General features: G+C 38.8%; 1 protein-coding gene and 1 long non-coding RNA gene across 3 annotated transcripts; one reads left to right on the plus strand and one right to left on the minus strand.

Annotated features, from left to right (window-relative positions):
- Positions 1–62: 62 nt before the first annotated feature.
- On the plus strand, positions 63–17,742 carry LOC144044571 (uncharacterized). Its single transcript, XR_013291297.1, has 3 exons — positions 63–184; positions 1,602–1,739; positions 17,322–17,742. It is a non-coding gene; the product is annotated as an uncharacterized LOC144044571 (long non-coding RNA).
- Positions 7,754–26,895, minus strand: LOC144044570 (zinc finger protein 281-like). Of its 2 annotated transcripts, none has more exons than XM_077559068.1 (7): positions 26,765–26,895; positions 19,556–19,969; positions 15,137–15,238; positions 13,428–13,554; positions 13,227–13,310; positions 13,028–13,146; positions 7,754–12,490 (listed from the first exon to the last, which is right to left on the minus strand). In XM_077559068.1, exons 2-7 carry the CDS (start codon positions 19,919–19,921, stop codon positions 11,192–11,194), a joined length of 2,097 nt encoding a protein of 698 aa, XP_077415194.1. In that variant the 5' UTR covers positions 19,922–19,969; positions 26,765–26,895; the 3' UTR covers positions 7,754–11,191. The 2 variants fall into 2 exon arrangements, with proteins under 2 accessions (XP_077415194.1, XP_077415192.1); XM_077559066.1 differs by having other exon boundaries at positions 15,137–15,241.
- Between the last annotated feature and the right edge of the window lie 988 nt (positions 26,896–27,883).

Here is a 27,883-nt window from a genome sequence, read left to right on the forward strand (position 1 = left end):
GATTGGACGGCTGCCGCTGTCAATCATCGTTACCCGTTACCCCTTTTCCCGGCTTGCCAATGGCGACACACAAAACGGCTACTGTACAATCAAGTTCTATTTTTACCGCGATTGTTTGCCCCGCTTTCTCTCACGCTGGCCGGCCAGGCAGGGAAGCCACAAAGGCGACAGTACTACAAACTATGTAAGTTGAAACGCTAAGGAAACCTCCTGGCTTAATACAGAAGGCTTTCAAGCATTTTTTTTTTTTTTGCCTCCTTGCTAACGTTAGCATGCTAACTTTTTGCCCAGGGTATTTCAACTGGTTGCCTCTATTTGGTCAGGAGTTTTATTCATGTTTTGTAAAATGAAATTAGCTAAAAAATATTTTATAAGCAGTGAGCAATAGTAAATACATAAATAAATAAGACTTTGTTTTCCAACATTTATAAGTCCATGGTCTCGCAACTTTACGCTGGGACTTGCAATCTAGTCATGATCAATTTAGCTCCCCTCCCCACCCCAATTTTATTTTTATTTCTTTAGTAATGTACTGTCTCTTGGCCTTTAAAACAATAGCCTATAATGAAATAAATCAGTAGAGATTGACACCACTTTTTTCAGATACCTGATACTAAGAGTACTTTTTGAGTTCAAAGTGACCGTCCGATACCACGAGTATTTTTTAAACATATATTTTTTAGACCCTTTTGTTTAGTTCCGCAAAAGGCAAAACATTCACTTTGCAATAGAGAATCGATGTCCAGAATAAAACACAAACAACTAACTCTTAATTTAGGATTCAAGCAAAACTGCAAAATGCAACTTATTTGGCTTTAGTCTCTGTTCAAAATAAATTGAAGTGCAAAATAATACAGCTTCAGCTTTTGAGCATGACAATATGAAGTAGGCAGTAAGTACTCTGTATAATACTCATAAGTAAGTAAAAGCTCAATGTTGGCTGAACACACTATCGCACTGAATAATAACATTTGTTTTTTCTCAGTCAATTTAAGTAGGTAAATGTCAGTGTTTCCCACACAATGTTAATACTTGGGCGGGCCACCCAAGTAAATTGGCCACCACCCAAGAAGTTTTCCAGAAAATCTGTTAAAAAAATATTTTAAAAGAGAAAAAAAAAACGTGTCACGACAGGATATACCGCATGTAATGTTAGTTTGCCGTCACTCACTTATGAATCGTGAGCCTAGAGGTAGTAACAGAACTCAGACCCACATCCCGTACTGTGGGGTGGGGGGGATATATTCAGTTTTCCGATTTTTGAAGAGGCGAATTTTGGGCAATTGTTGAAGAGGCGAGGCCGGTAAGCTCGCAAACTTTTCTTTGTTTTTCGGTGTACACGCATTCTCACGACAAACGTGATGAAGTATGGCGTTGTCAAAAGTCAGAAAAGTAGACACTGAAAAGTGAATGGAATGAGGCATATGCTTTAATTTTACCGGCATCTAGGGCTACGAGCCCCGTTTAACTGCCTACGAATACTCACAACTTGTCTCCCGAATGGTCGGAGAATGTTTGGAAATTGGAAGCAATGGCAGACGCGCTATTTGAAGAGAAAGAATGAGAGCAACTCAAGGTCCGTCCCTTGTCATCCACAACAGGAAGAGCAGAGCTGCAATCGGAGGATGCGCACTCCCAGTTGGACAGCCCCAGCGCCATCCATAGTGCCCGGTGTATCACCTCCACCACCATCATCATCATCATCATGGCTTTGATGTCGATGAATCACACCACAAAAGGTAATGTGAGCAGAAAAGGAAGTTCATGATTCATGACCTGAAGAAGTGTTAACAGCAAATCATTTGAGGATGAAATGCCAGTAATGTCAAGTAATAATGAATACATATACATTGTTATATTTGTATTGTATTGTTAATATATGAAATTGAGTATTTTGATTGTTTATTGTTTAAATAATTATTACTCTATAATATTTGTAATTGAAATATAATGCTAGTGATTGAAAATTCAAAGTTTTTTTTTAAAATGCTTTGTGTACTGCAGTGATTTTTGAGGGGGGTTTATATATATAAAATCTTATTCTAGTTACCGGTATATTTTTCAAAAGTAATATTCTAAGCCCCCCCCTCCAAAAAAAAAAAGCCATAAGTGAAATTTTACTGCAATAATAATTTAAAGTAACTAAATATAGGTTTTCTATATTTACAAAAAATATTCATATGCACTTATTATTTATTTTTTAATAAATTCATCACAATAATAATTGTAAAATGTATTTTGTATTTATTTTTTATATCTTTATTACCTTAATTAGATGTTAATATATGCATATAATAACATAAGAAAAGTTTTAAAAAGTTGATCCAACATTCAGAAAGTGACTGAATGAATATGTGCGTTTTAACTGAGAAGTTCCAGCATCAGGTTTCCATGTGGAACCTGTTCCTGTTCCTGAGGAATAAAGGCCTCACGACATCGTGCTCACCTCGGGCTTATCTCAGGCACACATGTGGGGAGCATCCGCCATTTTTCAATTTCTATTGTTGTTATTGTCGTCGCCGCCGTTGTAGTCGGGGCCTTAGCAACCACCGGCGACCGGGGACTGTCGGCTCCTGCTATACAGCCAAAGTGGACCATAACCATTCGCCTTTTAACAGGTCCTCATTTATATAGACAATATTGATTATTAATAGTATGTGCAAGCCAGATATATTAGAGGTACAACAATTAATTGATTCATCTAAAACTAATTGATCATCTAATTAATAATTATTTTTGATAATCGATTCCTCGTTTAGAGACCTAAAATCGTCCAAATCCTCAGAATTTTAGCCTCTGGACTATAAATATACCCAGATTTCTTTAGTCCTCAATAAGACAACATCTTATCCTTGTCTTGAATCACAATAAGACATTAACAGACATCTGCTTTAAACATTTTTGCTGTAACAGAACAAACCAGTAACCGAATCATTAGGGGTGTGAATTGCCTAGTAGCTGGCGATTCGATTCGTATCACGATTCATAGGTCATGATTCGATCCGATACCGATTAATCCCGATACGAATCTATAAATTAATTATTGCGATTTACAAAAACAACAACTCAAATTTAGAAAATACAAATCAGTAAACTTGGACATGTACACTGTAAGTTTGTATGAAAATGTATTCATTTATCTGAAAATTCAGGCTTATAACTGAGCCACTGCATTTAACAAACAGTTTAATGTTTGAACAGCACTGAAATAAAATATTAAGGCTTAATGTTCCATTAATATAACATTTTTCCATGCTTAATGTGTGAATCCTAGCCCTAAGTAAGACGTTTTGTTGAATATTTCCATAAAAAATAGATGTTTAAAAATCGATTCGGCCGCATATTGAATCGATTCGAGAATTGCGTGCTGTAATATCGCGATATATTTGCCGAATCTATTTTTTCTAACACCGCTACGAATCATTAAATATTTGCTCATGCATTTTATGCACTGTCAAATCAAATCTTTGAATTTTGGGATGGAAATTAAAATTATGGATTTTTTTTTTCAATCTGATTCATCGATTGATTGATAAAATAATTGTTAGTTGAAGCCCTACATAATGAGATCATCATTATTACTGTCAATGTAGTGTACTGTATTATAATACTATTATTACTGTTATCGTTGAGGTCAAGTATACCGTTGGTAGCCAAGGAACCACATCTGGTCACTTAAAAGTCAAATTGGCTGCCATAGGCCCCACTTTGAGCCATCCATCCATCCATTTTCTGTACCGCTTATCATCACTAGGCTTGCGTGCAAATTGGAGCCTGTCCCAGTTGAGAGATGGGTGAGAGGCAGGGGCTACACCTCAAAATGGCCACCAGGGGCAAACTGTATAGTCAAACCACCGTTCACACTCATATTGATGCCAGGAGTCATCACCAACCTTTAAAACTGAGAGCTACTTCTTGGGTAGCGAATCTAGTGTATAATCCGGAGGGCTATCAGTTTCATTTACACTTCTGAAATAACAAATCTGCACAAATTACTTAAAATTATGTTAGTAGTAGTTCAAATAAATACCAAGCATCTAAACTATGTATTTTTAGATAAAAACATTAGACATAGATAGACATATCTTTTTTGAACGCATATCTATCTGTCTGTTGTTAAAATGTAGGACAGTATTTTAGACTAAGTTTTTTACAAGTCGTTTAAAAAATAACATTAAGTTTTAAAATAAAAAATGGAAATAAATATTGTAAATGAAAACAATTGTAGCATTTCAAAAACTGACAATGCGCCACTTTAAAATGTACTTTTTCAGTGTTGAAAGCTAAAAATACATTACAAATAGTTTTAGTATTTCAAAGAGCGAAGTGACATTAAAGACAATCATCGACATGTGAGCATTATTTATCTTTACACGTCACTGCTGCTGTGTGGTCACACGTCACTTTTATGAGACGTTTGTTTACTTTGCAGTCAGAACAAAAAACCCAATGCTGACTCACCAAAGGAAGTTTGAAGTTTGGTTAAAACCAACACAGTAAAAATCATGCAATGATCATAATGGCAAGTAGTTACATAATGTTCGTGGACTCTACTGGCTGGCATATGCATTATGTCAGCACAGACGGGAATGAGCACTTCCCTCTCAGAATTTACGGAAGTCGTTTGATTCCCCAGTAGAGCAAATGAGAACAGGAATTATAGTCAAAATTCATGTTAAATCATACACAAGCTACACTGCTGTTGTGTTGTCACGTCAGTGTATTAGTAAAAGATATGAAAATGAAAACAATTGTAAATCAATAGATGTCAGAATCATTTTAATAAACATATCCAGATTTTGCGGATGAAAAGAGAAAAACAAATATCACCCCTGGGCGTTATTATAGTTTGATTAAGTTCTTGTAATTTGTGCCAAAATCTGGCATTTCCTTTGAAGTGTGATAACTTAGTCATTTATGAATATTTTTTTCACTTTCAACCGCTCAAAATGTTCACTGGCATCAGACCTATCTATACATATATATTTTTTAAAAAAACAAAGTTTTTTTTAATGCCCTCTATGGACAATAATAGCAGTATTATGCGAACAGCAAAATTAACTATGCTGTATATATATATGTAAAATAAAGTTCTAATTTGAATATTTCATATGACATATTTAGAGGCTTGAATAAGTCCATAAGTCATAACAATATATTTTTTTATGCATGTCCAGTTTTCACACAATGGCAGTTTTCTGAATAAAACAAAGTTCTTGTAATTTTGCCAAAATCTGGCATTTCCTTTGAAGTGACATAACTTAGTCATTTATGAATATTTTTTTTCACTTTCAACCACTCAAAATGTTCAGTGGCATCAGACCTATCTACACATATATAGTTTTTATTTTTATTATTTTTTTAATGCCCCCTATGGACAACAATAGCAGTATTGTGCTAATAGCAAGACTAACTATGCTGTGTATATATATAAAATAAAATAATAATTTGAATATTTCATATGACATAGTTAGAGGCTCAAACAAGTCCATAAGTCATAACAATATAATTTATTTATGCATGCATTTTGTATTCATTTATTAGCCTTTGGCGCCACCTAGTGGATTTTTGTGTTAACACTCAACACACAAATTCCTCTATTTTCATGTTTATGACTCGTCAAAGAAGCGATTGCATCAGTAATCACGGAAAATGCATTATAACACATCAGGTTTACAGCATATCAAAAACTGTGATTTATAATGGGAGTCAATGAGCCAAAATCGGGCATTATTACAACAACTTCGTGTGAATCTCTCCCTCCTGTTTGGTAATAATTCTAAATTACAGCATGGCGCCAATTTGAACTTCTACATTTTTAAACAATCCTGGTAAAATGTCAGGTCCCTAGTGTATTTTTTTCAAATGCTTTTTCTTTGATGAAAAACAGAAAAGCATAAAAAAGCCAGAAAATGGACAAATAACGCCCAGGGGTTAAATACATTTACAAATGTTCTTGTATTACATTCTATGATATTTCCCCAAAATGTTGAAGAAATACTTTTTTTTTTTTTTAATCAAAACATAAACAAATAGCAAAACAAAATCCAAAAAAGAAGAAAAACATGTTTCTCCATGTTTTGTGATTCCCCTTTGGTTTATCTATAATTATAAATAATACACGGGTTTGTTATGCATTGTAACAAATTTGGAGGTACAAAACTGTTCTTTGGACAAAGAAAAAATAGATAATGTTTTCTTTCATTCCCAACGTGTCAGGGAATGTTAAACTTGGTTTCAACAAAAGTCGTTTGTTGGAGGTAGTTAAGAGAACAATTTCTAGACATATTGCGTTTATGTAACTTAAAAAAATGACATACTTGACCTTTCTCCCTTTGTGTTGAGTCTGAAAAGATGTTTGCCTCCACTGTGTTAAGAAAAGCAACAAACACACCCTTCCATTTATCAAGTCTGCTACACTTGCATCCATCCATCCATTTGAAGTCTTTACATAACATGTCATTTATGTTCTTAGTAGTACACACATCCCTCACCATTTGGAGCATCACTTTTTGCTGCCTCACTCTATTACAAATGGTTTGCTCTATCAACGGATTTTGCAGTGATTATTTTTCGACACAGATAAGCCCAAGCCAGTTGGAAAGAGTGTGTAAAAGAGAGAATGTCCATCAATTCACTCTTAATAGAAGAAGCTAAAGTGCAATGTGCCTATTGCAAAGCCTAAGTGGCCTCGGTTAGGCCAGAGATGGGCATTGAGGGTGCGGAGTCCTGTAGGTTTTGCATGTTGCCCTTCTCCAACACAGCTGATATATGATCAGCTCATCAGCAAGCTCTGCATAAGCCTGATAACGATCCTGTTGATTGGAATCAGCTTGTGTTGGGAGTGAGAAACCTCCAAAACCTGCAGGACTCTGGCCCTCCAGGACCAAGATTACCCACCATTGGGTTAGGCAATTGCACACATAGGGTAAACATCAGCTAATAGTCACAATAATATATATTTTTGGACAACATCCAGTCCCCTGCAAAAAAGTATTGGAAAGGTAGGGTCAATTAAGAAATGTGGCCGTCAGATCAAAAGATAAATATGAGACCAAAGTTGAGAATTTCAGCTTTTATTTCATGCTATTTACATAGTGATGTGTTGAATAACTCGGGACAGAACACATTTTGTTTGAAGTCACCCACTTTTCAAGTGAGCATACGTATTGCAACACACATTATTAAATGGACTGAATAACATTTCATATTTGGAGGCATAACCCTTACTTGCAATAACTACATCAAGCCAGACTGTTGCATTCTTCATTTGAAATGCTTTTCCAGGCCTGTGCTGCAGCCTCTTTCAGTTCTTGTTCTTGTTCAGCTTGTTTCTCTCTTCAGCAGGTCAAACGCATGCTCTATTGCAGGGCTCACCAACCTCTTTGAAACAGAAAGATGATTCATGTACATTTATTGTGGGTTATTCTTTATAATGGTCCAATTATTAAAGTACTTTCTCACAATAATTAGAAAACAAATAATTATCAATATGCAACACTATCACTTTTAAAAATAAATCCCAGCCAGCAGTCACATTTTCAAATGATCACTTTTAATCATTTCTTGGGATAGCATCAGTTTTCCCCCCAGGTCTGTTTGGTGAGTTTTTTTGTTTTTTCTGTTGACCCACAATTCAAAATCATTTGAATTGAAAAAAATTCATTAACAGAAAATATTTTAGAAAAAAGATAACTAAAATATAAAATGTAACTAACATAACACACTGGTGCACATTATTTTACAATGTTGTATTTTGTTTCATAAATTCACTGGGACTTCAATAGATATGGTGACAACGTGGCATATTCGGTGCCCATTCTAAGTGGTGCCGGTTTCCAAAGTACTTGCTATGCATTATTTACAGACAAGCAGCATGTTATGTGGATGCAAAAACATATTGCCAAAGGCAGTACTTGCAAATAGTGGCGCCAATAAGGTTTTTATTATTATTATTCGATCTTAAGCATTTAGATAATTTTCATTACGGGTGGATATTTCACACATGTACTGTGAGAGTTCCACTCTGTTGGAAATATTAAACAACAATTAGTTTGGATAATACCCTATGTGCCCCTTATTCCAGGTCTCCCCCCACCCCTTTAAAAAAAGAAAAGATTTGAGATTGCCTTCATGATAAATGCCAGCTGTGGTTGAATTAGCTTGAATTAGCGGGCCGGTACTTGCTTATGTGCTAATGTGCAATGTCCAATGGTGGTCACGAAACTTAAATATTTAAGCAATTTTTACCCCATGACCAAAGAAGTCTACTAACAAGTTTGTGTATGTGAATGACAACTTGGGGCTGTGGGTAAGTCATGCTATAGAAAAAAAAGAAGTTGCATAATTATTTTTTTTAATAATAATCAAAAGAACAAAGGTGGCACTTAATGAGCATAAATGTCAACCCACTACTGTATATGCACAGCCTACTTCCGCATTTGGCAAAACCCTCGTCCAGGTGAATGGTGAAGCCGTGAAATGGCATCAGTGGGAATTACAATGCGTTTTAACACAAGATGCCACCACATAGCTACCAAGATGACAATAGCCAATGTTGAGGCATTCTTGTTTACATTATCATACCACATTTTTATGTCACCAATGACACCAGCCTTATAGAGAAAGTTCGCCATCATGTCATCAAACTGTTGTCTTGCGCGTTATGGCAGCATACACAGAAAGTCAATGGTCACATTTTCCGGGTTTGGTCATGCGACGTTCCACATTGAGCCAAATGTACGGGACAGCAGCCATAATTGAAGATTTTACGAGAGAAAAAACTACAAAAGTACCAAATTATTTTTACTAACTTAAAAATTACAAAGAAAGTTCAAATTATACAAGTACGAATCAATATGGAAAAAAAAATCAATCAGATTCATAAAAGAAAAAAAATCACCACTTTCGAGTTGGCAGGCGATGGAAAATAAAAAACAAAACCTTTTCTTCTAAAGACAAACTACAAGCATTTTTTTCATGACAGTTTTTATTGTTTTTTCCCTAATCACTTTTAAATTCATTGGACAGGTAAAGTCTTAGTGAAGCGAGTCACAAGAGCCTTAAATAAAAAATAAAATAAAGACATCAGCTATGACATTTGGCAGTTGTAAAATAAACTTACAAAAATTATTTTTATTTTACAAAAGTAGTGTTAAAATGAAGGCTTGTAAACAATGAGATGTGCTATCCCCGCATCTCAAGATATATTTGATATAGATATGAGGTATATGAGGCAAATTCTCAGCAAATGTCAATCAATGGAAGACGTTTTACAATTAATAATAATAATTAAAAAAACAAGCATAAATACATTTAGAAATGACATCAAACATTTACTAAGCAAGCCAATTATCTACTGGGACAAATCTAAAATGCATACAAATTCTTTTTGTTTTCTTTTAGCACAGGGCCGCCTGGTTTAGCAACTCAATCACAAACAGCAAATCATCAGCAGAGCAAATGGGCTAACTAAAACACATTAAGGGTTGTAATGACATTTACATTATCCCAATTAAAAAGTCCCACCCCAAACCACCCTGACACAACCCCCCAACACACACACACACACACACACACACACACTTACACAAAAGAAAGATTTAAAACGAGAAAAAAAAAATCCCAAGATCAACCCTCCCAAATACCGAACCAAAATGTAATCCATCATAACGTTCAAGAGAATAAAAACGTTTGATTGAATGCAAAACGGCTCAAAGTGCTCAATGGATTTCTCGAAAGACGACATAAGTATGAGGGCCACACCTCCAGCATGCAAATGACCCGTTATAAGGACAAAGTCCGTATGAAACGCAAATTTGACTATTTCAAAAAAAAAAGCTTCAATGATGACATATTTGTCACAATTATACAAGATTAAAACTAGGGGTGTTCGATCGATACCAGTATGACTACTTAACTCAAGTAGTCACTCACTAATACCACTCGTACAATGAAAGATTAATTTTAAAGAGTGACCTACATATCCCAATATGACATTTTTCCCTTAAAACTAATGGCAATTTTCTATTCTTCTCATTTCTAGTTCTTGATCGTAAAAAGGCCCAAAAAGGGAGGCCATCGTGAGCACCGATACCTTAAGAATAAGGCTGGTATCAGCACAGATACCACCCTAATTAAAACCTTTTCTCTCTTTCTTTCTTTTTAATGCCCTAATTTTGCAATAATAAAGTTTATGACATTAAAGCTGTACTTTTACGAGATTCAGGACATGTTCCAAAGAAGGTTCAAATTTACATTAAGTTGTAATTTTGTGGGAAATCGTACAAGATTGTAGCTCCAATTACAAGAAACCTTACGTTTTTCATGAAGCTAATGACAGCATATTAGAAAACTGGAGAAATTTGATGAGAAAAAAGTAGAGGAAGTCTTAAAATGATCATTTTCACGTTTCAGTGTTAAGAATTTATAGAAATTTAACATCTTCAGTCTCTTATGACTTGAAAAAGCTCTGACTATTTTCTTTGTAACTTTTTTTTTTTTTTACCATTTTGTTGTGGAAAGTGTGGCCCTTATACTGCTTGGTAGAGAGGGTAAATGAAGCGGAAGAGGACGGCGGGTAATCAAAAAGTGGGGAGGGCTTATCCAATAGCACCCCCTATCGGCCAACATAAAAAGTTACTTAGTTTTTTTTTTTTTTTTTTTTTTAAATATAAATCAAACCTCCCCAACCCTTTTTCCACCCTAAAAACAACCGCCGTTCTTCCTTGATGGCCACCGTGATTAAATCTGTATCATAATATATATATATATTCTTATAAATATATATAGATAGATCATATATAAGTGTGGTCAAGAAAAGACAGCATAATCTCTATATTGCCAAGGAGAAAGTGTTTTCAGTGTTCACACTCATTCATCATGTCAGCAACTTACTGTTTTCCTGAGTAATACTTTCTTTTGTTTTGTTTTTTGCATTTCCAATCCTGGGCTATTATTCCCTGCCACCTTTATTATTTCACACAAGTCAGCCGGCTGGTGGAAAATATTCATTTTAGTATAATCATAAAAATAATACTACACTTACTTCAAAGCACTGTCAAGGTTGTATTCCATAAATAAACAGAAAATAAATTTACAGGAAATTATCTGATGGGAAAGAGTGGCATCAAAATAATAATTAAAAAAAAATAATAATAAAAAATAAAAGTTTAAACTTTGAGGCGTGGTCTCATCTGAAGCTTTGGCTGGTTGGCGTTTTGGAGACGGGGCTCGCCGGCTCGCCGATATCGGCGAGCAAGCTGGCGTACCCTGAGAAGTCGGACACGGGCGTCCTTAACCGCTCTTCCGACTTGAATTGCGACCCGAAAGCCTGCGCAAAGTTTTCGATCTGGTAGGGGGTGGCTTTGGAGGAGGCCAGTGAGAATACGGCGGCAGTGCTGTTCTTGGTGAGCGGCGCCTCCTTGTGGCTGCTGAGGTCCGCCGGGCTGATCTGGTAGGATGACGGTGGTGTGGTGGAAGTGTTGAGCTCCTGCGAAGGGGTGAGCTGATGATGGTGAGTGGCGTCCAGGAGGTGGAAGGTGGGCTGAGGCGAGGAGTCGACCGCCCCCGATGACCCAAAGACGCATTCTGAGTAGAGGAAGGGTCCGGAAGACGGGGCGGCCAGAGGGAAGCCGGCACTGTGGCTAGTGCGCTCCAGAGCCTGCAGAAGGAAGCGCGAGTACTCGTTCATCATGACGCCCTTGTCGCCGGGAGGAGTGGAGCCGGCGTCCAGGTCTTGGGCTGAGGCGGTCTGGAGCGCCTCCACTTGATGCTCTCCCAGATCGAAATGGATGTCGTGGTGCTGCGAAGTGTCGGGCTTGTGCGCGTAGTGCTCCAGCAGGCTTTGCAGCACCTCGTCAGGAATGCCGGACTTGTCTAGGCCCGAGTCGGCGTCCGTCATGTGAATGACCGTCGGCTGCTGAGACAGTAGGTCGTACTCGGAAGCGCCATTTCCCGTTGATGACGTGGCATTTTGGAGGTAGCGCCGCTTTTTCAGGAACTGCATGGCATCATCGTAGTTGCCCACTTTGCCGCCGTTTGTCTGCATGAGGCCGTGATCCTCATTGTGCTCCATCGAATCCACCTTCCCGCCTTTTTCTAGACCTTTCCGGTGGGCCTTCTTGAACGCCATCTTAGGGGCGCGGCCGTGGTGTTGCATGCTCGGACCCGGCTCTGTGGACGAGGGCATGGTTTGATTCTCCAGTGAATATTCGTGGACGCTGTAGGCTCCGCTGACAGCGGCAGGAATTTGAGGTACTCTCAACCCAGCGTCCCCCTTCTTCTTCTTCCGGGTGCCTCCTTCAGCAGTATTTTTGGACCTGCCTTTTTTTCTCCCGCTTCCCGCTACCGCTGTTGTGTTTCCCTGAGTGATTCCGTAGCTGCCCATGTCCACGCAAGCCAGGTCCAGCATGATGGGATCCAGGACCTTCCTCAGGGCATCTCCACACGTCCGTTTGTGCTTCAGCAGTCGATCCGTCCTAGAAAAAAACTGAAGGAGACCAAAAAACACGTTACGTTACAGCCATAAAAATTATATCTTAGATTTATAGAGCACATTTCATGGGACCCACAAGCGCATATTTGGATTGCGCTCTATTTTGTGTACACTGTGGGGTTGTGGTTTAAAGTAGATGTCAGGGTCTTCAACCCAGGATTTGAGTTTCAAATTAGGATTTCAAGCAAATGTTGGGCTTTCAAATTAGAATGTCAAGATCAGGTTAGGGTTTCAAATGAAGGGTGGGAATTCAAATAAGGGTTTGAATCAGAGGTGGGCAATCTCGGTCCTCGGGGGCCGAAGTCCTGCAGGTTTTGGAGGTTTCTCACTTCCAACACAAGCTGATTCCAATCAAAAGGATCGTTATCAGGCTTATGCAGAGCTTTCTGATGAGCTGATCATATATCAGCTGTGTTGTTGTGTCTATGCCCACCTCTGGTTTAAATTAAGGTTTGAGACCAGTTTTAGGGTTTCTTTCTAGCATTGGTTCTGCAACCCAACAATGACAAATAAAAAATCCTAACGTCGCACCTGTTGGCAATTCTCACATCTGTAGGGCTTCTCTCCACTGTGCGTGCGCTTATGTCTCTCCATGTGGTATTTCTGGATGAAGCGCATGTTGCACTGATCACAGCTGAATGGCTTCTCTCCTGACACCATTCAACAATTACCAGTCAGTTTAGTCAGGGAGTACACGGACGTGTTATTGTCAGTGCGGATAATGACTCACCACTGTGGATTTTCTCATGTCGCTGGAGAAGGTACTTCTGGATGAAACTCATGTTACACTGGCTGCATCTGAACGGTCGCTCACCTAAAACGGACAAACTGATTTAGCCCAGATCGCGACCCCTTGTTTGACACTCAAGTCAAGCTTACAGCTGAAATATTAGACACAGCTGTTAGTCGTTTATAATAGTTTAGCCATTACCAGTGTGAATGAGGACATGTCTGCGCAGATGATAGGAGCTCCTGAAGGCGGCACTGCAGTGCTCGCAGATGTGAGGTTTACTGCCTGGTGGTGACATGCGGCCCCCGACACCATCCAGCATCATGGACTACATGCAACATTGAAAAACTCAATCAGTGAGCTCACTTCAGTGAGCATTGCAAGCGTCACAAGTTAGTTTTCTGAAGCTTTGTCTTTGGTTATTTGGGGAGTTTATTTCAAATTTTTATTATTTTTATTATTATTCTTATTGTATACAACTGTGAACTTGATATTCAAGAAGCCATGTCTACTTTGCAAGCGGAAAGCAACAATAGGCTGATTGATTACAATGCAAAAAGTTGATAAGGCAACTAGAAATTGGAATGGCTAAGAATCTAGCAATTCCGATTCCATTACTGATACTGCTTATTGGTCCTTTCTTGCTAATTCACATTGGGTGAGGGAATTAAATAACACAAATGGCTTGAGTTTGAAACTTGGACAAAAGGTCCAGTGTGCATACTTACGTTCATTAATCGTAATGTTTTCTTATACAGGAAAAAAGAAATGTGACATGCTTCTCAAAGAAACTCCAGACTCCAAAAAACTTAAATGTAGTTTTTGTGTATTTTACAATATATCAGTGCTGTAGGAAATTGTCCAGTTCCACTCTTATTGGTCCAGAGAAAATACAAGACTTTGCTTTTTAAGCCCAACTGATTTTAAATTTTAAACATAGACTGACAAACTGTCAAAGGAGCTTTTAACTTTCAGCATTCCTGCCAGATTATCAACTCTATTTTAATCCACCAGGTACAGATTCCCCCTCCCCACCCCACTGAATACATTTCCCAATATATGACACTTTGGTTATACCATTTGGGAATACAGTGCTCCTTTAGCATTCAACTTGACCTTAAACTAATTTGTAAAACAAAGTATTGCTCTGTTAAAAACACACAAACAACTCCTTTTCAACAACTCCAATTCCTATCGCGAAAGGAACTAATCATTTTTAATTTAATGTACTAAGGTGAGCCACCCTGCTAACTGGAAGTCAAGGACATGGGGTCTATTGTTTTTAGATCTTTATAACGGGTTGACTCTTACATTCAAACAAAGAATGTTAAAATTGTCCTTAATTTGATAGTTCTCTCTTTCTCTCACCTGTCCTATGGAGCCACAGACTGGTCACATACTAGTGAGGCTACACTTAAATCCGTTGAAACCCTTTACAACTAAGCCCTCAAGGTTTTATAACAAACGCCGATCAGATTTTATCATTGTATCCTTTTATCTAAGCACAATGTTTTATCATTAATACATTTCATACATTTTCTAAGATGGCTTTTAGAAAGACCCTGGATTGGAAAATTTCCATTGTATAAAAAAAAAATGTAGGTCAAGCATCATCAGTAATGATTCGTTCAAATGACTTGTTCTGTTGCCTCTTGACTGCATTGGACACAAAATTCAGTGTTCCTCGCTGACAGAGCACAGCACTGTCACAGTGATTTAGGACAAGTCGTTCACAAAAAACAACAAGGCGGAGACTGGCGGTTCAGCTAACATTTATTGTGCTGTCGCACCATACTGAAAATAACTGCATTATTTTTCCTTCATGGAACTTAACAGCAACACGTGCGTTACTTTTCACATGTGACAAACAAACATAAGAGTTTATTTAATTAATTTAAAATGTGTCAAACCTTTGCTTCGCTCCGCTTCTTCCTTGGCCGGCTCTCTTGTCCGTCACTGTTTGACCTGCGACCTTTCCTCCCAGTGGGCTCCTTTCCTAACTGACTCGGCAGCTGCTAGGATGACAAAGGAGGACGGCGTGAGAGCCAGCCGCCCCATACACATTTTATTCAAGGATCAAGCAGGCTCTTTAGAGTAATTATTTAAAAAATAAAATTAAAAAAAAGAAGTCAACATGGGTGTTGAAATAAGGTTGGGCCATGTATACACTTGTAAAACGTACTAAAATCTTAAAACATTTTACTACTTTTTTATTACTTAAAAATTACCCAAAAAATGGCAATCGTACAAGAAGTTTGATTTTTCCAAGAATAAAATCATACTTACATCATAATATGAAATTTAAAAAAATATTTTAATAAGGAAAAATTATCAACATATAAGAAAATTAAAATTATTTTTGCTTTAAGATTAAGATTTTTAAGATTCGTGTATTTTCTTAGTTGAGGTCCCCCCCTCCCCCCACTTATGAACTTTTCCAGCAAAAATGACATTTTTCTTTCCATAGAATAGGTATTTTAGGAAGTTTTTCCTCTTATGATTACTACTGTTTTCCACATTTTTTTGTTTGATAAAAGTTGAGTTCAAAATACTGCTTTATCCCCATGCGATAATGATCATAATTTTCCCGTTTCAGTGTGGCCCGTGTCAATATTAGTGGTGTCAAACGATAACATTTTTGTACCTAATTATTCGCACAATATTCCATAATGATTCGGGATTAATCAAATTTTTTACGATTATTTTCTTCTAAGCTTGTAACAGATATTTTGCTTGAGTAAACTCTTGGAATTAATGTAAAATCATCAAATACAGTATACAACGGATACAATTGTTCTCCTGTAAAATATAACTGTTGAACAAAATGATCAAAACTGACTCAGCTTTACAGGCATCTTATATTCTTCTCATAGAAACAATTCTTAAACTTTCCCGCTTACAGATTTAGAAACATCTCGCTTAGAGGTTTAGTTCTGCTCACGAGCACCACACTCCAGTAGTTGGTTCGCGAGGCCTCATGGAGGTTAACTTGAGCAGTTAACTGATCTTTTTTTTTTTTTTACGCTTTAATATATTTAAATTAACCTCCATAGTTAACGCTTTAATATTGACAGCCCTAATATACATATATATATAATAATGAAATTTTTTATTGCTTTAAAAAATACAGTCTATATTTGAATGAAACAATTGTTTATATGTTGAAGGGCTTTCAAAAGTGAACAAAAAAGACAACATGCAATGCAAAGTATGGGCGAGTTAGCTCAACAGCAGCCTAAATTTCCAGCCCTCCTGTGGATAAGTGACCTACAATTCGTGGCATGGGCCGAGTCAGATGGTAACCAAAAAAAAAAGTCACCATAAAACACAAAAGCAACTGTGTGGATTACTTTCAATGAGGTTACTTTACTAATTTATCATGTGGCCAAAAGAAGACAAATATTAGTTTTATTAAAATGAGAAGGAATATTTATATTTGGGTTTTATCCAAATAGTATTAGTCCAGAGACTCCAGACGACAGGTCACGTCGGCTTAACCTCGGGAGGCTGCCCACATTGTCACAAGTGTGCGCTCGTGTTTGAACGAGCACAAAAGATGCCTGAAATGAAGTGCGAGCGCCTACAAGACAGCTGTGTCCGAGCCAAGACAATTTTTTTCACTCGCCACCATGACATCACCACAAGGAGGAGGGGGAAAGAAAGAATAAGAATTAATTAATTATCAAGCGACGGCTCTCGTTATATTTTGTATACGGACTTGCCTGTAGATTTACGCTGTTGTAGTTATTTTGACACAAGCTCCTCTCACTGGCACTTACTTACTGTCTGCTTTTTTGTGTTTTCTTACCAACCACAACATACACAAGCTATTGTATGGTGTACCTACCCAATATAGCGGCTAGTGAAAGTCTAGTGAGTCAAGGATGCCAAGATGAATGATAAAGTGAGTGGATTATGGTAGTAGTCATTCAAAAGTATTGTTTACTTTTACAGTTTACATGTATTTACTTAACAAGTACTAGGTGTCTATTGTTTGTTATGGGCACAGTATTTTTGTTACTTTTTTTTTTAGGGAGAGGCATTTTTAGCAATCCAATAAAACTATCCATTTTTATAACCGCTTGTCCTCACAAGGGTCGCGGGGGGCGCTGGAGCCTATCCCAGCTGGCTTTGGGCAGTAGGCTGGGTACACTCTGAACTGGTTGCCAGCCAATCGCAGGGCACACAGAGATAAACAACCATCCACAATCACACCTATGGACAATTTGGAGTCTTCAATTAACCTGCCATGCATGTCTTTGGAATGTGGGAGGAAACCTGAGTACCCGGAGAAAACCCACGCCAGCACGAGGAGAACGTGCAAACTGTACCCAGGAAGGCCGAAGCCCGGACTCTCACGTCCTCTGCACTGGGAGGCGGACGTGTCAGCCACTGTGCCGCCTCCAATAAAACCAAGAGATGTAATTTTTAAAAATTAATAATAATTAGAATGTCATCATTGTTTCTTAAATGGCATGCATCACAGCGCTGTGAATAAAATATTTTTCTTCCATCACTCTTGGCTTGATTAGATTTTTAAAAAGTTACCGTTTTTTGTCACCCTGTATATATAACACAATTATAATGAAATTATTTATTACTCTAGATTTTAGGACACAGTAAAAATTATTTCAAAACCTTTTCCACAATTTTGTGACCAAAAACCTGGGCAACTCAACTGAAAAAAGGACATCTAGTTGAGGGGGAAGTACAAACAAGCAACTCATCAGATACAGCGGTTGCACAAGTTTGCAGACCCTCTTATAACTGAGGATGTGGCCGTGTTCTGAATCAACCAATCCCATTCAAACTCAGATTCAATGGGCACACGCGTTACCATTTAAGTGCCTCTGATTAGTAGGCTTCTCCTGACACTTTTGTAGTCACATCTCACAGCACAAAACATGGTCCACATTGAGCTTCTACAACATCTGCGGGATTTCATTGTTCAAACGTATCTGGCAAGACAAGGTTGTAAAAGAATCTCCAAAGACAACAGTCATTAAGTGGGCAAAATATGGTACAACAGGCCAGGGGCATTACCAAGAATTGGACGTGCCTCCAAAGTCGATAAAAAGAACATAAGAAAACTGGTCAAAGAGGCTGCCAAAACCCTCACAACACTGAAGGAACTGCAAGGAATTGCAAGAAAATGCAAAAAAAAGAAGAAAAAAGTTTGGCAATGGCAGGTGTTAGTTGTTGAGAATGTGAGAAAAAATTCCCATATTCATATGTCTGGCTAATGGAGTAGGGTAGCATTTGTTGTACTGAAAAAAACCCCCATCCGACTACATTTAGCTAAAACCCACTTGAAATCTCCAAAATGCAAGTGCGAAAATTTGTTGTGATCTGATGAATCCACGGTTGAACATTTTGCCATCAAAAGGTATGTTTGGCAACAACATCACTCATCACTAAATTAACACCATACTCAGAGGCGATGGCAGCATCATGCTTTGTGATCTGAAGACGGCTGTACGTATACAGGAGATGCCCTCACAATCTGACACAGCATTTTTGCAAAGAAGAGTTGGCAAGTATTGCCGCATCAAGACCCGCCTCACTTATAATATTCCTACCAGAAACGTACTGTAAAGTATTAGTTTTAGGGTGTGCTTATGAGATTTAATTCTTTTCAATAGAGTTGAATAGGTTATAGGTCGCATTAATGGTGGGAAAAGTTTTGGAATGCTTTATCTTGATATTTGCATATCACAAAAACCTGCCATTTTAACTGGGCTGTGTAGACTTTTTATACATACTATAGGCACTAGACTGAATTAGTTTACTACTTACAATTAAGTCGACAATTGATTTATAATGTATGTTATTATTTTTCCCCGCTTTATTTTCTCTTTAAAGTGCCTCATCTCCCGCTGGTCATCTACTGTACCTGTTTGTGATAGTGGTGACACACTTGCACAGTCGTGGTAATCTGGGTCATCCGTGATGTAAACAGAAGTACGACAGCTAATAGTGTCTTGGCTAACTGGTGTTAGAAACATTGTCTGAAACGCGATGCCACATTTCGCCAAAAATATCAAACGCGATGCAAACCTCCCCTTTATGGAGGCTCAACAGTGACGCAACAGCATCTAAAAAGGAAGCACGCTATGGCTGATGCCTGATTCCATTTCTGATTTAGAGACATGAGTACATAGAGTCATGTCTGGAAGCTAGCCGCAGCACACACAGGTCAGATTGGTAGATAGACTGAAAAGCAGGCAGGAGCACAGCTCGATACATAACAAAGGAACTTAACATTTTGTGTTCAGAGTGTCCCTAAAGGTCACACTCAACTTAATCAGACAGACCAGAGTGGTACTCACGTTGGCTATGTTGACTTCTGGCACTAGCAGGTTCTGATTACCGACGGCGACCTCCAGCAGCTCAGTGGTCTTGGCCAGCCCTCCCGGGTACAGCGGCAGGCGGTAGTCGTGCTCAGACACTTTCTCCTGCTTGATGCCCAGGTTGTGGACGTAGTCGCCCGGTCCTGGTAGCGCGCCACCACTGCAGTCGGGCGAGTCCCGCTCCTTCTTTAGGATCATCTCCTGCGGCCCCATGGAATGTAGCCGGGTGAAGCTGGTGACGGGCGGCAGGTGGCTGAACATGATCATGCCTGCGCCAAAGTTGGTGTCCATGCCGCCATTGGGGCGCAGGAAGTCGTTGCCTAACTTGTCTTGAATGATGCTCATGCTGGCAGATGGGTGGGGAAAAACTACGGCGTGCCAATCAGTGTCATCCTGCCGGGAGAAATGACAATGAATGCAAAAATAATCATTAGCGTGAGTTAGGGTTGGGCGGTAAAACGGTAATACGATATCCCGGGATGTCCAAAAATGCCAACTGTGTCACTGTCAATAACATCATAATTTTTTTTTTTTTAACTGCAGCCTGCAGCGTATAATGACCTATTATGATATTAAACAAAATTCTTTGATAACACGACATTTCTAATTGTTTTCAAATTACTAATACTATAAAAATGAATATTACTATAACAGTTCAAAATTAATAGTAAGATGTTAGTCCTGTGACGACAGTCACATGACCGTCAGACGGAGCGAGGCAAAATGGCCGGTCAGCACAGCTCGGTTAAGCGGTCCCTTAAAAATAAAAAATAAATGCAGCTGTTACAATTAGGCAGCAAATGTCGATGTGGCCTGTAACGGTGCGAGATGGAATATACTTTGTATCTTCGGACTCATCTGAGGAACGATATGCTCACTGCTGCAAAGAGATAAGTTTGTCGCCGCGCCACAAAGCGCTTTTATTTATACAAAAAATCGGTAAGAGATTTGTCCATGGACACACATCAACCCGAGACCGCGGCACGAAGGTGAGTGTATCTGTGCGTGCTCTTGAGTGGGGGTGGAGGCTGCGTGCTTATGTCTGTGTGTCGTGTAGATGTTGAATGTGCGCCCACAGCGGGGTCCATTAAGAGTCCAGTAAACCGGGAAACAGTTTGTAAGTATGGAGGACCGTAGAAGTTTGTGCGCTTCCGCGGGGAACAATGTATTATTCTTCGTAATGCTACCTGAGCTTGGCTCCGCGGCGTAAAAGGAGCGCATGCAAGTCTGCTACACACTTCAGCTAAAGATGTGCTGTGATGGAGTGACAGACATTCAAATGCACTTTGTCACACAAAAGATTATTACAATTGCAACCAGAGCACACAGTGAACAGATCTGTGACGATTACTACTAGACAGATTGGCAAAAAAAAGTTTAAAATTAGCAACGGTATTACCGTATACCCCAGTGAAATGTGGAGACGGTAAAGCGGTGTCAAAATTTAAATACCGCCCAACCCTAGCGTTAGTAGGCTATAATGCATGCCAGTGTTTCATCCATTCATCCCTACCTTTATTGAACCATGGTACATATCATACATTAGAAAATTCTCTCACACACACTGCTGAATAGAAATGCCACAAAAACTATACCATAAATACTAGGGGAGTTTAAAAAAAAAATCGATCTGGCAATATATCGCGATCTTACAGCACGCAATTCTCGAATCAATTCGATATGCGTCCGAATCGATGTTTAAACATATTTTTTTTATTTCAATGCTGTTCAAACTTGAAACAGATTGCAACAGATAAAAAAAAAAAAAAAAGAATAATAATTTTTTAAAAAGCGCTATAATCAATTTATAGATTCGTATCGGGATTTATCGGTAGCGAATCGAATCGTGACCTATAAATCGTGATACGGATTGAATCGCCAGGTACTAGGCAATTTTCACCTCTAATAAATACTGAAATAATGACGTTTGTGTCAATTTACTCATTCAATTACGTGGCCTGTTTACACAACACTGACATACTTGCAGGAATGGACTTTCCACTGCTATCTAGTGGATATGTATTGTTCTGCCTGTCACTACGGGTCTGCAGATGAACAGATATGTTATTAGAATCACATTCCAAAAGCTGTGAGGCGCTTCACTTAGCCTGATTTGCTGTGATTTGATGAATTTTCTGGTCTCTTGGCCCTCATTTTCCTTTTGATAATACTGTATTGTGGCCCTCATTTCCTCCTGTGAAACAGTACAGTATTATTATCAAGAGGAAAATGAGGGCCATCAGACCAAAAACGCCCAGGCAATGCCACGGCACATCAAGACAAAGGGATTCCCAACCCACTACCATCAATCCATCCGTCCATCCTTTTTTTTTTTCCCCACACAGAAATATATATGGTGATTTTTTTTCACAGTATTCTAACTTTTTTGAAATCCTGTTTTTGCTGGAAACCCAAATTATGTAAAAATAAATAAATACTTGAAATCACTTAAATTGAGCTCTGAATCTATAATTTATTTTTTGAATGAAATTCTGGATTTTTTTTTTTTTAAGGGTCTGTATACATGTATAGCAAAGGCCGGATAAACTCCTGTGCTTCACTGAGACTGCAATTTTGCGGGATCTCTGCGCAAAACAGGCTTCAGCCGGATTAAATGTGATGATTTGTGGGTCAACAAAAGGACTGCAGTCTGGCATGGGGACAAATGCAAGAGCTTCCTGTCTGGCAGGATGCTGCATTTATTCCCCGTTTCCCATCGACTGATAATCTGAGCGACGGTTTGTGTCTGATCCAGTCATCCTATTTGCATGAGGATTATATGCCAATGAGTGCTGGTGTGATTACACGGAATACACACATCAAATCAGTGGTGCAACATGCTGCTAATGATTGTGTTCAAATACAAATCAATGGTGTAAATGATCATTTAAATATTAATAATGGATTTCAATGGCGAATAATGAATAAAAAGTAAATACAGTAAATGTAGTGTAGTATTACTACACTAACATTTTGCTGTACCTGTTATGACAATGACGGTCTTCTTGTATTCTACAGGTGATCCTTGCTTGCAAGTTCTGTTCCCATGGCAATGACGTAACTCAAATGTGTACATAAGTTGGAATGTGTTTTACTCTCATCATTAATATATGCAATAAACTAAACATGCAATGATGTAATTACAGAAATATATGTATAAAAAACACTAATAGTCCAGCATAAACATTACACAATCAAATGAAAAATGGTATTAATAGCACCAACTGCGCGTGCCTTCTAATACCGCTTTATCACGCCACCAAGCAAAGTAATTCTATGTGCACTGTAAAGATTTGTATGTAGGGATCGTTGTAAACTGAGGGCCCTTGAATAAATGAGGGCATGGTTCGCTTTCTATCAAATATATTTTGACATAACATTGACAAATGCTAATACAGAATAGGTGTCCAAAATTTCTCAAGTAATCGATGGAACAATCAATAAAATAATCGATTGTAAAAAGATTTGTTTGTGGCAGCCCTATACAGTATGTCCTGCGTCATTTCCTGTCTTCCATGGGTTGTGTCAGTAGTTGACTGTTAATCTGTATTATTTTCTTCCTGTTCTTTAGTTGCTTGGTATTTTGCTGTTCAAAGTTGCTTACCGGTACTCTCCACTGTAACGCGGTTCCTGTTATCAGTGCTATGTGACGTGAATTGTATCACACAAGCACTAATTTCGGTGTTTCGCGACTGCATTTCGATAGCTTAGCAATTAGCATGGCTTCCATACTTTCTCCCCATCTTCCCTTTATCTTCGTCATAACGCTATTTACAGAACTGTAGCTTTTTCGCCGCCATGGAGACGATGAGTGACTTAAGCTATGTACTCGCTGGATGAAAAGCGAACTCTTGCCTTAGCAACATGTTCGAAGCTCACAAATAGCAGAGGCTTTGCAAAATAATGTGCAACAAGCATTTTTCAATAGCAAACAGCAAGGCGATGTGGGCGTATAATTTGGGCATTTCTGTCACACTGAACAGCAACACAAAAATGTAATCAACATGCACTACCATGATTTGCCGGTAGAGTCCAAAACTCTACCTTCAGGTACATACCTTTAAATTAAATATACTGTCTACACTGCACACCGCTAATACAAGGATCCTTGTTTAACAACACCGTTAAATTCCTTCCCCAAATTTGCACGCAAGTCTGAACGTGCGATACTCTCTCTCTCTAATCACTAAGTAATGCCAAAGCTACAATTACAGCAAATATGTGCAGGAAACAGCCCAGAAAACTAGTTGCCTCTTACATCAACACCGCCATACACAGTACCCTCTGTAATGAGTTTAGGGCTTCCTACTGCAAACTACATCCAGACACAGATTCATTACAACAAACATCCAAAAACCATCACTGTATTTTACTCTGTCCCACTGGCGGAGCCAGAGGGGAGGCCGGGGTGGCATGTGCCCATGCTCAAATGTGACTGTAGCCCACAGGCGCCAAATGATTGACATATCACGGCACCGGCGCAGTGGCGCCACACGTCATGCATTACAGTCTGCCAGCATTTTTATCAATCAGACCCCACTAATTGTTATGCCCCTCCTGCACAGTAGCTGGCGCTATTTACCACAAAATATTAAAATTCACCTCTGGAGAAGAAGAATCCCCCAAGTCTAATCAAGATGACATGTATTTGCCAATGTCATGTTGGTTTCCCCGTGAGACGTGAGTGACTGTTTAAAGTAACTTTTACCGTATGTTCAGATTATTTTGGACGGACATCATCAATAAGTTAAGGTTTTTTTTGCACAAACTAAATAATATATAAATGCATGAGCTGAATGTCGAAAAGACTTGAAACAGGAAACAGAACTACGGAGTGGCCTTCCAAATTAAGAGCATAGATTTCAAAATAAGATATTTAAACATCACACACACAAAACGGCTTGAAGAATACGTGACACTTAAAATATATATGCCCTAACGTTTTTAGTCTAGAATTGTGAGATTTGAAATGAAATTTTTTGGCCGAAACCAAAAACCGAAAATGAGAAATGCTTGGCCGAAAACCGAAACACCCCCAAAAAATTATGCCAATTTTTTATTATCGTTGCATTTATTATAATTAATTAAAATTATAATATTATTGTTAAATATTTAGGCCTATTTAACACGGGCATTTTAACAAAGCACAATATAAATTGAAATGAGTCCACACCACAGACATCAGAGACATGTTGGCGAATGGTACATTAAACACCAAACGCGGGGTGAGCAACTGAGCATTTTTCTGGCGGTGCAATTGCACTTTATACTCAATGTACAGTACTTCGCACCGGCGGACACGGAGGCGTGCGGTGCGAATGACGCATTTGTAGGCTATTTGGAGCAGGACATGGTGCGGCGTACTTAAAACCGCCACATTCACATATTAACCATAAATACTTTTTTTTCCGCACCTGCCTATCGGCTTTGGTAACAAACTGCAAAGTCACACACGGCGTCCTGTACAGATCTGTAGTCACCCAAAGATAGTGGTAAGTGTTTACTAGTTTAAAACTGATAGCAATAGTGCTAACATTAGCTAAAGTATTTAGCACGGTCACCAGAATGCAAGTGAAAAAGTGGAAGCGCTCGAGTGGCTCTCATCAAAGAAAAAAAGGAAGGCGCTGCAGGAGAAAGAGTAGCTCACCTGTAATGCAGTACTGGGCAGCACTCTCTTTTTTGACAGATTACCAAGCGACCCTCTCCTTCTCCGGTGTACACAATGAAGCTGCCGGTACTCACAAACGCTAGCGAGCAGCAAGGCGGACACTCACTCCCGTATTAGGTGTTTAATTCAAACAGACACTTGCTTGCAGCGTTTTGTTTTGTCTTTTTGCTTGCGTCACCACAACATCCTCTTTCGGCCATATTCTTTCGGCGTGAATTTTACTTCGGCCGAATGCCGAAATGCATATTATAGCCATTTTCGTCCGAAAATTTTCGGTGGCCGAATATTCGGTGCATCACTAAATAACATTAATAAAATGATGCGGCTGTAAATAAAGTAGTAGTATGAGGAAAACTTTTTTTCATAGGGTGTGTGGAAAACGAAATTAAGGGGACAAAATGTGTGGTTCCCTTAAACGAATTAAACTAAACAAATGTACGCGTTAAAATTTAAATCATGTTAAACAATGTTTATTATTTCATAGACTTTGAATGTTTTTGTATGTTGTTGATAAACAGCACATTACATGTAAAAATTTCCTGCATGCTTAATATGTACTTAAATATATTTCAACATTTAGAGACTCTGATTGAAATTAATTTATTATGAAACTAATTATTTGGCGTAATCTTTGGATATCCTGAAGCATCGTTATAACCCCCTCATTTATAAAAGTGCTCTGTCTTGGGGGGGCGGGGGGGGGGGGGTGTAAAAAGACTTCAGACCCAATTTGGCCCCTAGGCCACACTTTGCAAAACCCTAGTGATCCCATCCATAGCCTCATAACGAATGACCCACTGGCCTACTCGCATTAATCAAATTTCATTACTCACTTTAAGAGTCTAAATGAAATGGTGTGGTACTTGAGTCCCGGCTTAATCACGCTGCTTTCCGGAGGCAATGAGCGAGGAGGCTGATATGCTAACCATCTCGCGTCGTCGTCTTGTTCTTTGTGATGCGGGACAATAATTAATGTGGCCACGCATTTTCAGCACTGCACATCAGGCTCGCCACGGCGCCCAAAACCTTCAAAAATACAAACAAAACGTACAGTGCTCCGGTTTTATCTGAAACCAGGCGTTTAAGTTTGTCTAAAAGTCATCTTTAATAAAAAAATAAATAAATAATAATAATCATTTTTGGGGTGGGAGGAAGCTATTAGAGAACACAAGCGAACATAAAATCAAGGACGAAAGAGCAGCACTAGTTTACAAATAAAATTAAAAAAGAAAAATTACTTTTTTTTTCATTCATATTTACAGATTTGGTGAGAGCCGGCGACTCAGTTCCACCAGACGCCGGAGCGAGCGTGAGCGGTGATGGAGCCGCGAACCTGGGCATGACCCACAATAAAAGTCCCGAGCGAACAATGATGCTCGGTCCCATTAGCTTAGCAATGCTAAACTAGCGGCGGCGGGCAGCTTTTGTTGTCTGTCCCGCACGAGAAGTTTCAGCTCTCCCAGACGGAGCCGCTTCGAACCGGACTTTTTTTTGTTTTTAACCCCGGCGGTGTCTCTTACCGGCGCCTGAGCACCACAAGCCGCTCCTCGGGCCGGCGTCGTTGGCTCCCCGCGCTCCGTTTTCCCCAAAAAATCTAGAGGCAAAACATTGTTCTCCCGCAGCTGCTGGGTTCTTCCATCTTGGCTGCGCGCGTGGCATTGTGGGTCTTGTACGTGCGCGCGCATACACACACTTAAATTAATTTTGTTGATAACAATGTAATCCAGCGTGTGGTTTTGCACTTCACTACGTTTATAATGATTTGTATTACTGTTTTAAATGTACTATAAAATATGAAAATCAACAATGATGTAATTAAAGTTTGATTGGGAAAAGTGTTTCTTATAATAAATGTATTAGAGTTTATGCTGTAAAGGCGTTTAGTGTGTGTGTGTGTGTGTGTGTGTGGAGGCGGGGGGGGGTATGTTTACGTGTCGTGTCTCGTGTGTAAAAGACACTTTTGATTTCTTGACGTAAGATGTTCAGTTAAAAAAAATGACACCAAGGTTGCAAATGTATCTGAGGATGGAGAGTGTGAAGTTTTGTGAAGTATGTGGTTAAAGTTTGTTTTGGTGAGGAATTCATATGTGTTTGTTTGTTTGTTGAACATATAAACAAGAAGCAGAAAATAAAAAGTAAAAGACTTTAAGGAAGAGAAACCTTATACAGTAGATCAGGGGTGGCCATGTTCGGTCCTCGAGAGCCCCTATCCGGCCTGTTTTCCATGTTCTCCCTCCTTCAGCGCAGTTGAATCGAATGATCAGCTCATTAGCAAGCTTTGCAGACGCCTGATAACAATCCTGATCGTGAATCAGGTGTGTTAGTGGAGAGAAACATGGTAAACAGGCTGGATAGTGGCTCTCGAAGACCGAACTTGGACACCCCTGCAGTAGACAGTCATCATTAGTCACGGTTTACATGTTCAAAAAGGAGTAGGAACAAGTTGAAAACTTATGTAGTCCTACCCCTTATTCTTTGTATGTTTTGACTATGTTTCATTATTGATATACTATATTTAAATGAAAGAAAATCATGCCAATGTCAATCTTGTTTGTTTGTACACAAGCCAGAATTGTATTCAGGATTTAATGTTTGTGGAGCAGTTTGTCAGTGTGATGTATGTTTTTGTGGTTAAAAAT

This window comes from Vanacampus margaritifer, chromosome 2 (assembly GCF_051991255.1).
Source record: "Vanacampus margaritifer isolate UIUO_Vmar chromosome 2, RoL_Vmar_1.0, whole genome shotgun sequence".
Lineage (NCBI taxonomy): Eukaryota > Metazoa > Chordata > Actinopteri > Syngnathiformes > Syngnathidae > Vanacampus > Vanacampus margaritifer.

Excerpts from the sequence above, each read along its gene's own strand:
- LOC144044570 (XM_077559066.1), bottom strand. The coding sequence starts at position 19,921 with ATGAGCATCATTCAAGACAAGTTAGGCAACGACTTCCTGCGCCCCAAT. Across the intron at positions 13,555-15,136 it reads AGAAGCGGAGCGAAGCAAAG|TCCATGATGCTGGATGGTGT; the intron begins GTTTGACACATT and ends TGTTGCATGTAG. Across the intron at positions 13,147-13,226 it reads ACATGAGAAAATCCACAGTG|GAGAGAAGCCATTCAGCTGT; the intron begins GTGAGTCATTAT and ends GAATGGTGTCAG.